This window comes from Ictalurus punctatus, chromosome 14 (assembly GCF_001660625.3).
Source record: "Ictalurus punctatus breed USDA103 chromosome 14, Coco_2.0, whole genome shotgun sequence".
NCBI lineage: Eukaryota > Metazoa > Chordata > Actinopteri > Siluriformes > Ictaluridae > Ictalurus > Ictalurus punctatus.
Genome location: NC_030429.2, coordinates 2,331,585 through 2,348,027, shown reverse-complemented (window position 1 = coordinate 2,348,027; position 16,443 = coordinate 2,331,585). Strand labels below are relative to the sequence as shown.

The following is a 16,443-nucleotide window of genomic DNA, read 5'->3' as shown; positions in this document are numbered from 1 at the left end:
TGGACAGTCTCTTGCAAAATGTCCAACTTTTCCTTTGTAATAGTTTAATTCTGGTCCATAGCCCTGACGGCCGTGTCTTCCTCGTCTGCGTGCTTTTGGTCTAACCTATAGGTTATATGATTAATTGAATGTCTAGAGATTTGGCACACATTTTGAACCTTTTTCTGTCTGTGCACGAGAATGCATATTCACTTGATTTTCGTAGCACATTAAATTGATTAAAACTTTTAAAGTTATAGAAGCCGTAAAAGAAAATATATATATATGTATAAATAAAAAATATGGGGGAAACATGTAGCAAAGCACATCCTGAGACACAGGCTATGGTATGTACAGGGTGTTCATATGTTGATCCTAATATCATGTTTGTGCGTGTGAATTATGGGAATGGATGTATGCGTTAAAGAATGTGCTTTCCCAGAAAAGAGGTAGTTTTAGCCTCAGACAGAACAACTGAAACTTAATTTGGAGACAAAGGAGAGAGAGACAGAGAGAGAGTGAGAGAGAGACAGAAAGCGAGACCCCTAAAACAGTGAAGTGCAGTTTTTTGGCTGACGGGCATTTGCTGAATGGCAGAGCGAGGCACATAAAAGAGGGAAAAAATGTCAGGCAGGGCCCTCATCCGTTTCTCAGTGTGCTACATTTTTATTGCATGGAGCAATTTCTTATAAGAAGTTCCAGGAACTTCACCTCTGTGACGGCAGAGAGATTTGTGTTTCTCAGATCACAGCTTCAAAACTAAGAGATATATATAACATGAATATATATAATCATATGTGTGTGTATATATATATTTATATATTTATATATGTATATATATATAGATATATAGATATATATATATATATATCTATATATATATCTTAGTTTTGAAGCTGTGATCTGAGAAACACAAATCTCTCTGCCGTCACAGAGGTGAAGTTCCTGGAACTTCTTATAAGAAATTGCTCCATGCAATACTTCTCTCAATGTAATACACACATTTCTTATATCATTGACTCCCTTCTACACAGACAGCAATACAGGATGACTTCATAAAATTCTAATTCTATATCATTGACTCCCTTCTACACAGACAGCAATACACGATGACTTCATAAAATTCTAATTCTAAACTCTTGATGATTCCTACAAGGCAGTGTTGAGGCTGCATCAGTCTTTCGCTCTGCACAATAAAGGTGAAACTTTTCCTAGAGCATCCTCCGGTTTGCTTGTTATCCAGAAAAGCTGAAGGACTCACACAGCCCAGCCAGGAGACGCCAAACTGTCGTGGAAATTAGACAACACTCGCAGACTCGTCCTCTGAAGGTAAAAAGGTTTATTACAGAAAGATGGTTAATACAGGATAGAATAAAGCAGGAGAGAATAATGAGAGCGCTCTGAAGTGCTTGTGCTGAACCACTACTATATATATGAAACGCAGAGCATGACACACTTCTGTGTACCGATAAGAAGCGGTTTGAGGCAGTTCACACAGGCTTTGTTTTAGGGGTCTCTAGAAGATGTGCAGACGAACCTTGAACAGAAGAACATGTTTGTGTTTCTGTAAGCAGATAAACATTCTGTGCTGATCTCAGTGACATGACATGGCCTTCTTAGGCGTTATCCTCAGATGAACATGAACAAAATTATTACAAAGAAAGAATTAGTAATTTCCCCTCACAAGCTCCAGAACCTCACAGCTGAGAACCGGATGTAGTAGAGAACCTAACGGAACCTTTCTTCTGAAACAGTCTGTGTTCTAAAATATATTCAAGTGCTGCAGGGATCACTTGAGTAAATAATTACAATTAACCACAATAAAGCAGCAAAGTGCAATAATCAAAGACATCCTGTTAATAATAATAATAATAATAATAATAATACATCTTCGTGTATCACCTAATCATGTTTTTTTTCTCAGATAATAAACGTTCAAAATAATGATTAATTGATCATCCTTTATGCATTATATGGAAATCTGAGAGAATTAACACAAGATTAAATATCAAGGCTTGAAAAAAAGATGATCAGCATTACACTATTTATTTACACAGTGCTGAAATTCAGTATTAAGACTACCGCAATCTGAATTTTAAAAAGCACGCAGTTTGCAAAATGCAAAATAAATAGATAAATGAAAAAATCAGTGCTGTTTGTGTTGAATTCAATTGCTTTATTAAATTCACTTTAAATTAGTGAGCTTTTCAAATCCTGCTGTCGTAAGTCTGTATTAAGTTGTATAGGGGGATAAATCAAACTGGTAAAGTGTGTGTGGTTCTGGCAGGAAATGGCGGATACAACCCTCACGGGGCGATTAGAATCTCGAACATGAAGCTTAGCTTAGTCGACTCCTCTGATATAGAACCGTAACGATCTAATGCGTGGTGTACAACGAGGACAACTTCCGTTCTAACTACTTCCTGTCGTGGAACTGGGTTTCTTGCCTCTTGGTCAGCAGAACCCGAGAGACGCAGAACAGCAGCACGCAGCATTGCTCACGTCCCGCAGAATTCACCGCTCATTTCTCTGAATGTTTTTCCCTCTAAATGCTTTAATAGCCACACGACGCAAGACACTATCTGGGTTAAATCGTTCCTGACAGCTCCCTTCAGTTCCATTTTTAAAAAACAACAAACATTTTCCGGTAGTTTTTCCGTCACCTAAACACTTAAACAGATACTGAACTGTTACAGCTCCTAAATCTAGAACTACACCAAAGATATGAATTCCATTTTGTTGCGCCTGTACTTATTTTTGATATCCCTACAGGTCCTTGTCCCCTAGGTTTGTTTGTTTATATATGTGTGTGTAGATAGATAGATAGTCTGCTTCACTAAATATATACGTGACAGAAGGCCGTCGCTCACCAGGTAGTCTACAGCAGAGCCTGAGCCTGTCGGAGAGGTCCCGTCAGCCTGTCAGAGGAGATCTGAATGGCACCGACAGCGAAGTAGAGCAAAACAAAAATGCTTTATTTGGCACATTTACCATCAGATTTTCTAATAAATAGAACGGCGTGAAGATGGATCATTTTGCCGTCTTTACCCGCTCCCGGTTTTGGAAATATTCTGGCGTGAGCGATAGGATCGGAGGTAGGGTGTGTCATTATTTGACTCGTAATTGGCTTGGGAAATGGCAAACTTCCGATTTCTCTTTAAAACCTTTTAAAAGACCTCACAAACGAACTCTCATCCCTCAGATGAGAACACCTCAACTGTTGAAAAAATTTTCTGCTCTCCCCAGGGCTGAGCAGCCGAACCCTCTCGAGTTGAAGTTTTTCCTTTTATATACGAGTGGACGACTTTTAGTACACAGGAAAACTCCACTAATCACGGAAGGAAACCGATACGGCGGGCTTGAATGGAGGGAAGTAGAACAGTACAGGCTCAGTATCTGCTGTCTAGAGAATTGCTGTTACTCGAGCAATCCGGGTCGCGTTGAGAGCAGAGAATGGACAACGGTGCCATGCGAGTCCACAGCGAGACGCCATCCAAGGTGTCCTATAGCAATGTGAACAAACCAAACATACAAGAACCAGAGCTGCAGTTTCTTAAAGAGTGGTGAAAATTCCATGAAATATGGGGAAAATCTTTACAAAACGTAGCACTCGATCATAAACCTAGAGAAGTTACCGTGCCTGTTAGCAAAGTTAGCAGAGAGACAGTGACACACAAATACACAAACACAGTTTTGCAGTGCTACAGGACAGTTCATCAATCACTGATGCTTTTATTCCTGTTTTTCACAAAATCCATCTTCAATCACAATCAACAAAATATATTTTAGCCCCTTGCTTTTATAGCAATAAAGCTGTTAGGCCAAAAAAAAAAAAACCCAAAAAATAAACTTAATGAACGTTTCCTAATCTGGTGAAAGGTTTTCTCTCTGCATACAATATCATGTGCACGCATGCCAAAGTCTTGCCTCTATAAAGACAACAGCCACTCTCTCGCCCGTGTTCCCAAATCATCCGCTCTGTTTATTTGCCCGTGGGCACGATCTCTCAGCTTAACCATTCGCTGGCGGTGATGAGGCGCTCACGTTTAACCCTTAATCACAGCGATGGGTCGAAGCTTGATGGCTTTCTTGCTGATGCCGGCGTCATGGCACGTGTTCACCACATCTGTTACATTCTTGTAGGATTCTGGGGCCTGAGAAGTACAAGATCGTGCTTCGGTCACATTTACAAGACCACACAAACTACATGCAACTGTTTTTCTTGTTTGTCTTGATACAGTGTCCTAGTGATGCCTTCCCCTAAAGCTATTTCGACTTCATCGTGTTCCTCACCTCCTCCATGACCAGTTTTGGTGAAGCCACTCTGATGGCGATGCCCATATCAGCCAGTTTGTCCAAAACGTCCTGAAAGTCCAGATTCCTGCGGGATTTAGCTCGGGACAGTGCCCGACCCTGCAAAAGGGCAACATACAAACCTGTTAGAAACATCCAAAATAAAATGCTTACCGTTAAATGTTTATGATCTAACCCGGACCAGCAGTCTCTGAATAGTTACAGGTGACGGGTTTGTCCTTGTACTCACTGCGCCATGGCAGGTGGTGCCAAAAGTTTCAGTCATGCCCTTCTCAGTGCCAGTCAACACGTAGCTGCAGGTGCCCATCGTGCCACCAATCAACACAGGCTGACCAGTCAGCTGGAGAAGAAGGATACAAAGGGAATATCCAGCATCGCCCGCTCACCGTCTCAACCCTATTTTTACCATTAGTGTAATTCAAGCTGCACTTCTTACACTCAGTGTCCCTCCCCTCCATAATTACAAACTTCTAAGAAGATCAAATTATTGGATTTGATCCTACATAATCTCCGACGAGAACAAAAAGCGGTTTGAGAACGCACTCCTAACACAGCCACGCATGTTCAGGGTTGTGTTTACCTGGTAGTCGACTGCGATGAGAGGGTGATGAGGGGGGAAAGCCCGTGTTGAGCCCTTACGATGCACCAGCAGGGTTTTCTGCTTGCCGTCCACCATGTGCTCCTCCACTTTAGCAATGTTATGGGACACGTCATAGATCACATGCATATCCAGATCATCAGGTGTGGTGTTAAACACTTTGGAGAAGGCCTAAAAGGGGCAGTTAGCGGATACTGTTTGTGAACTCTCTCGAGCAGGGCTCACTGGTATAAACGCGAACCGTGTGTGAGCTCACCTGGCGTGTAAGGAAGGTCATGGAGGAGCGGTTGACCCAGGCGTAGTTGCCTGCAGCCGCCATGCCCTTCAGGTAGTCCTGACCTTCAGGAGAACCGATGCAGGCACAAGCGAGTTGCCGATCGTTTACCACGATGTTGTCACGCTTCATCGCCTTCTCCATGGCTACCAAAGCATCTACACGAAACACAAATACGAAATAAGCTCACCACACGGCATCCCTCCATCGCCAAAGCACGCGGTTCTGCTGCTCTTTCTGCTTAGGTGATCGCTAGCAAAAAGGCAATTTTCTCTTTAGAGAAATCCATCCGAGTTTGGCGAGAAGTGTTAAGGGACTCCATGACAAGGTGGAGATCCCACACCAGGCTGACTTTTAGGAAAATGTGGTGGACAAAGTTGCCATGCAAGTCCACAGCGAGACGCCATCCGAGGTGTCCTATGATGCTTATAGTAAATGTGTCATGTGGTCACCGTGACTTTGTTGGAAGGTCTCAGCATGCGTATCGAGGATGAAATTCACTGCCTCTGGTGGTTCAGAAGGGTTTAACAGAAGGATGGAATTAGGTGCACAAAACCTTGTCGCATGCTTGGGGATCCATCTGATGTCTGGGGTGTGTGCACAAGAGCTCGGAATCACACAGCGACTAAAACAACCCGTCTGTTTCGGGTCATGTTTCCTTCGAATGACCTCACCAGAACCCTAACTGCATGTACATTACCTCAATATAAAACCACACAAAACTTCAAAAGGAAACTGCTGCAGAGCAGAACAGAGCGCCTACCTGTGGCCACCTGATGTCCCAGCCCACGACTCCCGCTGTGGATCATCACGCACACCTGACCCTTGTGGTCGATGCCCATCTTTTTGGCTGCGTAGTCATTGTAGATCTCGTCCACCACCTGGATCTCGGCGTAGTGATTCCCTGCTCCCAGCGTCCCAAGCTGCAGCACAACAGCCGGGTCACGGATTTAACCAATAATCTAAGCGCTGGATTTTTACGCCAGCGCAATGAACGGTGTTGTGCGGATAGAAACCTGCGTACCTGCGGCAGTCCTCTCTTTTTGGCCTTGGAGGAAACCTTGTTCGGGTCGGCCTGCAGCATCCTGCCGTACTCTTCGCAGTGCTCTTTATCTTCAGCCCAGGCGTAGCCCTCGCGCAGAGACCAGTCCATCCCCATCTCCAGGGCCTCCTCCAAATCTCTGCGCACACACACACACACATAAATCAGTCCTAAACATTCTCCTTAAAATGTTAGATGTGCAAAGCAATGGCTCTCCATGGCCAGGATTGACTGTTTTAGAGTGTATACGTGGTGCTGTTGGTGTTTACTTGGCATTCATGGGAATGACTCCCTTGGACCCGACTCCTACAGGGATGTGGTCAAAGAGAGCCTGAGCCAGCTGTTCCTTCACCGGCTGCACGTCTCCTTCATCCAGGTTGGTTCTCAGCAGGCGCACACCACAATTAATGTCAAACCCTACACCACCTGCACAGGTGCATCCTCACTGTTAGCTCAGTACTTGCATTCACAAGCCTGCACAGGGACCTAAAATGAATTCTCAAGGAAAAGGTTTCAGGATCCTCTAACAATCAACAGTCACTGCACGCTGACTTAATACGGTTCGATACAGCCTTCCCTACATACCTGGTGAGACAACCGCCGTCGGGTCGCTCATGTCGAAAGCAGCCATGTTCCCGATCGCAAAACCGTATCCGGAGTGAACGTCAGGCAGGCCTATAGATCTCTGCGACATAAATAAGGCTGAGTAAGTACGCAGCACCTCAGCACATCTTTAACGTCTCAGAACAAGGAGCACTTACAGGAAGTCCCCCTCTTTCCCCTTCCCAAACAACTGCTAGTTTGCTTTACTACTCTACTGTGAGTCTTGGCTTGTACGGTAAACATGCAAACCACATTACGTGAGCAAAAACCTAGCAACAAATCACACGCTCACATGCACGATTCCCGGCAGAGCCGCCACATTCCCGATCTGCTTCATAGCGGGCAGAAATCCGCCAAGACCTGTTGGCACAAAAAAACATCCGAGTCAAATATCAGACGAGTCCGAGGCTGCTCTTAACTGATGACTTGTAGAGGAACCCATGATACCTCCTCCACGACATGCGTTTCGCAGCTCTTCGAACATCAGCTTCTCCAGCGACTCGTTGACATAGAAGACACCCTCCACCTACAGCACGTTACAGTTCATAAAGAGGAAACAGCAACAACACCGAGTCAGCGTTTTAATCCATCAGCCTTCCATATACGTACGTACGTACGTAATGATTCGTCTGTGTTACGTGGATCTGCGGCGACGTTACGTGATGCTATTTCATCGCAAGCGACCTAGCTGCTTCCGTAATATTCATGGTGTCGTCTAGTAAGAATAATTTAGCAGCTGGATTTGTAGTTCAGCATCGTTGACCCTCATTTATCAGCTGACCTAGCTTGAGACGGCGTCACGTTAGCTTTCGCTGACATTACGAATTTATAACGAATATTTCGCCATAAAGTATTGTAGAGATGGAAGGATGTGCTGTTTATTGTTTCCGATACAGAAACGTCGGATGATGCCCATCTGATGTTTATTTGTTTGTTTTTTTCTTTAAAAATTATACAAACTAGTTATAATAGTAATAAGCTTTGACAGATTTAGAAGCATTGAGAAAAGGCGAGACCAGGCAAATTTAGTTTTATAGCACGAGGCAACTCGAGGTGCTTTGAATCAATGAGGCTTGCTTTCTAGCAGCTGGTACAGATGGTCTAGCAGTTTCACCAGGTCAGGTCAGTCTGAGTCGAGTCAGGTCAGTCTGTGTCAGGTCAGGTCAGTGTGAGTCGAGTCAGGTCGGGTCAGGTCAGTCTGAGTCAGGTCAAGTCAGGTCAGTCCGAGTCAGGTCAGGTCAGTCTGAGTCGAGTCAGGTCAGGTCAGTCTGAGTCGAGTCAGGTCAGGTCAGTCTGAGTCGAGTCAGGTCAGGTCAGCCTGAGTCAGGTCAGTCTGAGTCGAGTCAGGTCAGTCTGAGTCAGGTCAAGTCAGGTCAGTCCGAGTCAGGTCAGGTCAGTCTGAGTCGAGTCAGGTCAGGTCAGTCTGAGTCGAGTCAGGTCAGGTCAGTCTGAGTCGAGTCAGGTCAGGTCAATCTGAGTTGAGTCAGGTCAGTCTGAGTCAGGTCAGTCTGAGTCAGGTCAGGTCAGTCTGAGTCGAGTCAGGTCAGGTCAGCCTTAGTCAGGTCAGTCTGAGTCGAGTCAGGTCAGTCTGAGTCGAGTCAGGTCAGTCTGAGTCGAGTCAGGTCAGGTCAGTCTGAGTCGAGTCAGGTCAGTCTGTGTCAGGTCAGGTCAGTGTGAGTCGAGTCAGGTCGGGTCAGGTCAGTCTGAGTCAGGTCAGTCTGAGTCAGGTCAGGTCAGTCTGAGTCGAGTCAGGTCAGTCTGAGTCAGGTCAGGTCAGTCTGAGTCGAGTCAGGTCAGGTCAGCCTGAGTCAGGTCAGTCTGAGTCGAGTCAGGTCAGTCTGAGTCAGGTCAGGTCAGTCTGAGTCGAGTCAGGTCAGGTCAGCCTGAGTCAGGTCAGTCTGAGTCGAGTCAGGTCAGTCTGAGTCAGGTCAAGTCAGGTCAGTCTGAGTCAGGTCAGTCTGAGTCAGGTCAGGTCAGTCTGAGTCGAGTCAGGTCAGGTCAATCTGAGTTGAGTCAGGACAGTCTGAGTCAGGACAGTCTGAGTCAGGTCAGGTCAGTCTGAGTCAGGTCAGGTCAGTCTGAGTCGAGTCAGGTCAGGTCAGCCTGAGTCAGGTCAGTCTGAGTCGAGTCAGGTCAGGTCAGTCTGAGTCAGGTCAGGTCAGTCTGAGTCAGGCCATGTAACTCAACTCTTCTCTTCTCTGCTAGTGTAACAGTTATGTAACTAGTTTTATAGCAGTTTAATGACGTGGCTACATGACGTAAGAATAAAGCACTTCACATAAGGCTTTACAACATTTAATGTTGAGTAAATAACATTAGTTCAACTTCACTAACTGTGTGACTGACTCCCAGTTTGACATGGAGCAGAAAGCAATCTGGGATTGATTCAGAATCACTACAACACGTTTTTTTTTTTTTTTTTTTTTAGAGATAGACACTGAATTACCTTCATGTTTGGGACGAACCCCTTCTTGATTCGCCAACATGTCTTGTCGATCTTATCCAAAAACTGCAATTCGTCGTTATAAGAGCGACTCATTGTTAATTCTAGCCTTTCAAACCAATTAATGGAAGCTGTAGTAGAATCCTGTGTCGTATGTCACAGCGCTCGCTCTCTTCTTCTTCTCCAGTGTGGTGGTGGTTTTACTCGATCCCACCAAACTCAACACTGCACCCTGCCGGTTACACAGCCGCAGCAAAGGATTATATCTGTATACTGGGGGCTTCGAATCGACTGACGTCGTAACTTGTAATTTCCAACCAAAAAACAAAAACAGCTTGAAATTCCTACGCGTGACGTCATTCCAATATGGCCGCTCAACAGTAAACAAAGTCCCTTTAAATGAGTTATACTGTGTGTGTATATGAACACTCACACACATACACACACACACAAACACGAGTGTTTACGTTAGCTCAGTCTACATGTAGGGACATGTATATGCATGTTAAATATTTAACACTGACTCTACAGGTCGCTGTCCTGAGAAGGAAATTACACATGACTCATCACAGTTAGCTTGTTGCTAACTACGAACATTATGGCGTCCATGTAAACCCCCCCCCTCCCCCTCCCCCTCCCCTTCTTCCCTTTTTCGGTAAACCGAAAGCAGCATTTCTATCAAAACAACTCGTATAGCTGCCTGGACCGGGGGAGACTTTCCGAATGGAAAAGTGATTTGCATGCGCATTTCAAAGCTGTGTTTTTACAACGACAACAAATCCACTGGAACGAATCTTAACGTTTCTGTCTTCACAGCCCTGTGTTAAACTGCAGGACGCCCCTTTCAGTATCAACAAACAAACAAACAAACAAACAAACTTCAGGTAAGTCATGATTACTGACATTCTCGTCCTTAAAGAGTGATTAACTCGAGTGTCGGAGCTGTATTTTGTTCAAAGCAGGAAGTTCGTGTAGACTTTGGAAAGCTAGTGCAGCAAAAACATAACCAGGTGAACCAGTCAGCTAATGTGAGCTAGCAACCTGAATCATCACCTTTGGGAAGTAACTAGCTAACAGACTGTCACATACTGATCATATGTGGAGGTCTGACACACTGTTCAGTCTGCTAAAGGTTTATAGTGAACGTTGTGTAAGATATGAGTGGACTGAGGTGGGATAACTCTCTTCCCCTGTGCAGAAACATGAAGCTGAGGGTGAGAGTGAACAGGCGGACCAGCCGGGTGGAGCTGGAGGGACCCGATCCGACCCTGACCCAACTCAGCACCCGGGTCAAGGAGGACCTGCTGCCTTCACACGGACTCAGGTAAGTTCCCACCTTACACCTCACCTTTCACATCTATATGTGCTTGTCGAACATCCTCGTGTTAGATTCAGCTTTTTTTGTGCTGATGTACTCTGTAAGTGTTAAGAACCGCTCTGTGTGTGTGTGTGTGTGTTCCTCTTTCACTATGTAGCGCCGATACAGAGTTCAGTCTGTCTCTGAACGGGGAAGAGCCTCTGACGGACACAGGACAGACCCTCTCGTCGTGCGGCGTGGTGTCAGGGGACATGATCAGCGTGATACTGCCTCGTACCGACTCCTCGGCTTCCTCGCCGTCGCCTTCCTCTCGCCGGACGCATGCCGTCCCAGCTGTTCAGCAGAACACACCGGAGAGTCCCGCCGCATTAGGTACACACGAGGTGAGTGCCGAGATGTACACGATACAGACGTTTTAACATTCTTTTGTTTGAAGTGTTTTCGATGCTGTAGATTAGACTCAGGTAATGACGGGAAGATGTCAGGAAAGTGAAACCATAACCACATCTTGGCATCTGTAGCTTTCTCTTTCCGAGAAGCCAGTTCTTTTCACTTACTTTTGGTTTGTTTGGTGTATTACGTTTCAGACTGTGACTCGTTCCACATAATAATAATAATAATAATAATAATATGAGAATATTATAGCATCCTGTGAGTTTTGCTGGCGATTGTTTCCTTCAGTCAGGCGCCAGCAGCAGCCACCAGAGCGGAGAGAGTGCATGTGCTCCTGAGACGGACGAGACGGATATGGAGAGAGGTGAGGATGAAGACGAGCCGGTGGGCCTCTTCATCCCTGAGCCCATGCTGTGCTGCGAAGCTGAGGATGGGAAGGTCCCTCACTCTCTCGAAATGCTGTACCAGGCGGCGCGCTGCAACAGCGCCTCCGACTGCCTGCTGTTAGCGGTACACGTCTTACTGCTGGAGACCGGCTTCCTGCCACAGGTCAGAGGTCACACGCAATGCAACCGACAGTATGTCGACAATATTAAACCGACAATAATAAACCGACAATATTAAATATTCAGTATTATACATCACTTTTACACGTCAAACAAAGAAAGCTTGATGATTGGTTGAGTATTTATGACATGCCCATGTTTTTTGTAAAGAATCAGATCGATTAACAAGACGGTGTGGTTTGATGGTGTGGTTTGATGGTGTGGTTTGATGGTGTGATGTGCCGCAGGGTTGTGACGTCAGAGCCGGGGAGATGCCCAGCGGCTGGCGTGTGGCGGGGGGCCTTTACAGGCTGCAGTACTCTCACCCGCTCTGTGAGAACAGCCTGGCTCAGGTGGCTGCTGTGCCGATGGGCCAAACACTTGTCGTGAACGGTACGCACGTTGTTGCCGACGCCAATAAGAATGTTCTTCACGGCTGCTTCCGATTGTGTTGTCACCGTTGCTGTTTTGTTTTGTTTTCTCGCAGCCACTCTGAAGACGAGCAGCGTGGTAGAGAGTTCACGGAAGCTGGTACTGAAACCGGACGCGTACGTGACTAAGGAGCGGGCAGGTGCAGAAAGCGACACTGAAATATAAATGAAATGAAAATATCTGTGTGTCGTCGTGTGTAACCGCGCTACACCACGGAACAGTTGTTCAGCTCAGGCATATAATGAAATGTTTTTACACTGTAATAAAGTTTTTTTTTGTACTTATTGTCTGCGTTATGTATAGTTATTTGTCTGTTTGACTTCGTAGGTGGAAACGCCGGAGTGGCCTACAGAGACTTGCCGAAACTGTCTCGTGTTTTTAAGGACCAGTTGGCTTACCCACTCATTGCAGCAGCTAGAGAAGGTACGTCCTTCAATCTGCGCCGCCCCTGTGCGCACTAGTTACGGTAGATTTATAGCCACATACACGAGCAATCAAAATGATTCGACCCACATTGCAAATCAGGTTTACTTTCAAAATTGACAGTTTTCAGTGAACAAATCCAACAGGGTTCAAGTGGTTTCAACAAATTCAACTTAGAATGATTTCTCCAGTCTCAGAATGATTCAACCCCTTCATGGCAAGCATCTTTAGTACTTAGTAGAGCACCTTTTTACTGTTATGACCTGCTGCAAATGAGATGCAGAGCTTCTGGCAGTGTTCCTGAGGAATCTTAGTCCATTCCTCATGAGCACTGGCCTCCAGTTCGGTAATATACATGAAATGGTGTGTGTGTGTCTCCCTCTCTCTGCAGCACTGGGTCTTCCTGCACTGTTTGGTCTGGCTGCGCTGCCCCCAGAGCTGCTGTTAAGGATAATGCGGCTGCTGGACGTGCACTCTCTCCTAACGCTGTCCGAAGTATGTAGACATCTGCACTCCGCTACCCAGGATGCCTCACTCTGGAAACACCTCCTGCACCGTGACTTCAGAGGTATCAGCGCATCACGCAGGCAGTCCTATAGAGTTGATAACGAGTTAAATATATATATATATATATATATATATATATATATATATATATATATATATATATATATATATTAGTGTATACAGTCACACAGAGCAAAAATAGATATAGTGTGCACACTACCACACAAATGTCTAAGCGTACAGGTGTAGGTTATTGTTTAGCATTTTGAACACTATACTGATGACACCTAACAGACAACTGTACTAGAGCACTCTCTCATATATTATTATATATTATATATATTTGAGCTCTGTGGACCGTCAGTTTTTTTCTCCTCTTTGTGCAGTGTACAGTCAAGCCGACACTGAGCACAGAGATACAGACTGGAAAAAGGTGCGGGAATTGAAAATGCACAATTGTTAAAAAATGATTTTAAAAACAAGTTAGAACTTCACTGACGCTTCTCTGTTACTTAAAATTCACAGATGTACAGAAAGCGATTTAAGCAAAAGAAGGAGCTGGGAAGATACAGATCGAGGTGTTACTTCTTTCCAGTTCCCCCAATTTATCCTCCTAATCCATTACACATCCCTCCTCTACCGCCTCTGTTCCCGCCCGGCATCATCGGAGGAGAGCACGATCAGAGGCCCCCCATTCCACAGGGCATCCTGCCACGCCCACGCTACGACCCCATCGGCCCGTTTCCAGGTCACGAACCACGTATCGGGCTTCCCTTCAGCCGCCGCTTGCTGAGGCTAGGCGGGAGCCGAGCGCCAGACACCAGGAGAGGCTTCATCTGAATCCACTTTCCAGATAGTTCTACGCCGCCCACACTCGCCGTCTCAAAATCCCGCAAACTCACACCGGCGCTTAACTCCGATTTGTATACACGCTCCGGAGACGGGCACGTTTCATCATCTCCCTGTCCGGCATTCCAGAATAAACTACATGTATTTGGACAATAAGTTAGCAGAGAGAAGTGAAGACAAGACGGATGACTCCGCTCTCGGATACAATTTCTCTGTTTTTTTTAAATTTATGTGATTAAGAAACTAAATCTAATTTGACGGTGTGGGGGTTATTGGATAAAATTAAAATAAACATGACCGAAAATGCCTTGTCAGTTTTTTTCCCACACCTACCTTTCAAGCAAATAATCATTTCTAAAGAAATGTTCCTTTTTTCAGTTGTTTAATTTAAATAAATAAATGATTTGAGCACAACAAATAGTTTGTGAGTGGGTAAGTGTTTTGTTTTTTTTTTGCCTGTTTTTATTACAGTTAAGATCCTAACATGACCTCACTCTGTTATCCCAAACCTGCCATCACACAATACAGAAACTGGCACTTTGTTTATGAATACACACTTTTCCATCTTGGTCTCCAATCTAATTACATCCAAAGGTGCTTTCTTGTTGTTGTTGTTTGTTTTAGAGCCACCCGTGTGGTTTGTTACTGGTCAGTCATGTGCTTTCTCGGTGCTGTTGGTCCACAGAGGCCGGCGTTTCTCCAGAAAAGCCTGGATTCCCTCCTGCCCATCACGGAGCGCCAGATTGTCCACCATGACAGCTGTGGCGGTGGCGTACGCAGCATCTCGTGCTTGCGCCATCTGCCTCTGAAAGGCCGCTTTTCCGAGAGCCACCACGGGGCGGCTAGAATCGCAGATTCGGCGTGCGATGGCCAGCGTTTCTTCCTCCAAACACTCCTCGCGCACCACCTTACTCACCAGTCCGTGTAGCAAAGCCTCCTGCGCCGTGATTGGGCGGCCTGTGAACAACATCTCCATCGCAACCTGGCGGAAAGACGACAGGGTTCAGGACGCTCGATGGAAAAAAACAAAAGGTTTAAAATTCTCACGTGTGGAGATTCACCTTTCTAGGAACAGCTCTTCCAATGGCCACTCCTGGAGTAGAGCAGAACAGGCCGACGTTCACGCCGGGAGTCGCGAAGCTTGACTTGTCCGTCGCCACGGCAATATCGCAACTGGCAACTAACTGGCATCCTGCCGCTGTGGCAATACCGTTCACCATCGCGATCACGGGAACCGGGAGGTCCTGAATCAGGGTCATGACCTTCAACAATAATGTGCAAAGATGACTCAAATGAAATGAACATCTGTACCGTTACTACATACCCTTTATTTTCACGTGACGTCACAAAAACGCCTGTCCTCTGCTGTTTCATTTTGATTCCCTGCACCACTGGTCACCAACCCTCTTCCTTGAGATCTACCTTCCTGCACGTTTCACGATCGAGATCTTCTTAAGGCAGTGATTAGATGGTCAGATGGCCACCAGGTAGGTAGATCTCCAGGAACAGGTTTGGTGACCACCGACTACACAAACGCTGTGTAATAATATGAAGAAGGCCAATTTGCATGACCGGACCACTCCATTAGTTCTTCTATAAAATCAAAATGGCTGTGTGTTTACAAATGTTGCATTGTGGGTAGCTGAAAACAAAAACAAAAATGTAGCTGAAAACAAAAGATGATGAAGGACGGTGCCATTTTTAGTAAATGTTTGGTGACTATGGCCTCACCTCTGAGCAAACCCTGAACACTCTGGTGTGATAATCTCTGCCCTGAACCGAGGTCAGCTCCTTAAGGTCGTGACCCGAGGAGAACACTGGACCTTGAGCTAGTCAGCAAAAGACGTTCAAGAAAAAAAAAAGTTACTGGATTTTTTTTTCCCACGTTAATGACTGCAGTCTTAACTATACAAGATGAGACCTGCCTGCTATGATGATGACTCTCAGGTCCTTGTCATCTATACCAGACAGGATGTTCTCTTGCAAAGAGGTTAACATGGCGAGAGACAAAGCATTCCTCTTCTTGGGGTTGTTCAAAATGATCCTCCTAAAAATCACAACATAATCTTACATTTTAAAGATGACACCTGGAGCCAAATCCCCCTCAACAACTGCATAAAGATCTATTCATCATGTTTATGCTTGGAGATATTAAGCAGTTTCACTTTAATGACACGTTTATCCGCTTTATATTAAAGAAAATTCAACTATCTGTATCTTAATTTTCTAAAATAAATAAATAGAAACTTTTTCTAAGGTAAGTGTTGTTTGTTTTTGTTGTTGTTGTTGTGTAAATGGTACTGAACAGCTGCATTTTGAACCTTATCCCGTCCTCTTGCTCACGAATGGTTAACGGAGAAGTCGCCTGGGTGCAGAACCTCCGCGCCGACAAACGACAGAAGCTGGAGAACCTGCTGAAGACCACCTGAGACATGTTTACCTGAGACACGACGGTGAAATTAGCTGTTTAAGCCATCAGTTCATAATAAAAGTCAACTTGGCAGCGTCAGTAATGCAGCGTTCAAGGGGAAGCTGTAAAAATCCCCGTCTACAACCAGTTAAAACACACACACAGAGAGAGAGAGAGAGAGAGAGAGAGAGAGAGAGAGAGAGAGAGAGACCTTCAACTTGAACTTTCAACTCGTAAACTCGGGTCAGTCTCCTCAGCTACCAGTTCCCTGTTTACGGAGTGACGTCAAACCAACATGGCCGCTTTCTGGGAA

General features: G+C 45.3%; 3 protein-coding genes across 5 annotated transcripts; 1 reads left to right on the top strand and 2 right to left on the bottom strand.

Moving 5' to 3' along the window:
* Nucleotides 1-1,129: 1,129 nt before the first annotated feature.
* Nucleotides 1,130-14,138, top strand: fbxo7 (F-box protein 7). 2 transcript variants are annotated; one of them, XM_053685759.1, is made up of 11 exons: nt 1,130-1,308; nt 10,070-10,137; nt 10,452-10,577; nt 10,729-10,954; nt 11,253-11,513; nt 11,758-11,902; nt 11,997-12,080; nt 12,269-12,364; nt 12,756-12,932; nt 13,258-13,304; nt 13,397-14,138. In XM_053685759.1, exons 3-11 carry the CDS (start codon nt 10,456-10,458, stop codon nt 13,709-13,711), a joined length of 1,473 nt encoding a protein of 490 aa, XP_053541734.1. In that variant the 5' UTR covers nt 1,130-1,308; nt 10,070-10,137; nt 10,452-10,455; the 3' UTR covers nt 13,712-14,138. The 2 variants fall into 2 exon arrangements, with proteins under 2 accessions (XP_053541734.1, XP_017340953.1); XM_017485464.3 differs by lacking the exon at nt 10,070-10,137.
* Nucleotides 3,671-9,465, bottom strand: rtcb (RNA 2',3'-cyclic phosphate and 5'-OH ligase). Its single transcript, XM_017485461.3, has 12 exons — nt 9,257-9,465; nt 7,258-7,336; nt 7,103-7,170; nt 6,793-6,892; nt 6,477-6,633; nt 6,190-6,346; nt 5,929-6,088; nt 5,148-5,323; nt 4,874-5,062; nt 4,523-4,633; nt 4,273-4,392; nt 3,671-4,133 (listed from the first exon to the last, which is right to left on the bottom strand). Exons 1-12 carry the CDS (start codon nt 9,347-9,349, stop codon nt 4,026-4,028), a joined length of 1,518 nt encoding a protein of 505 aa, XP_017340950.1. The 5' UTR covers nt 9,350-9,465; the 3' UTR covers nt 3,671-4,025.
* echdc3 (enoyl CoA hydratase domain containing 3) lies at nt 13,740-16,443 on the bottom strand. Of its 2 annotated transcripts, XM_017485466.3 has the most exons (6): nt 16,342-16,443; nt 16,042-16,160; nt 15,646-15,767; nt 15,452-15,549; nt 14,782-14,982; nt 13,740-14,702 (listed from the first exon to the last, which is right to left on the bottom strand). In XM_017485466.3, the coding sequence occupies exons 2-6, from the start codon at nt 16,152-16,154 to the stop codon at nt 14,370-14,372; spliced, it is 867 nt and encodes a 288-aa protein (XP_017340955.1). In that variant the 5' UTR covers nt 16,155-16,160; nt 16,342-16,443; the 3' UTR covers nt 13,740-14,369. The 2 variants fall into 2 exon arrangements, with proteins under 2 accessions (XP_017340955.1, XP_017340957.1); XM_017485468.3 differs by lacking the exons at nt 16,042-16,160; nt 16,342-16,443 and adding an exon at nt 16,161-16,318.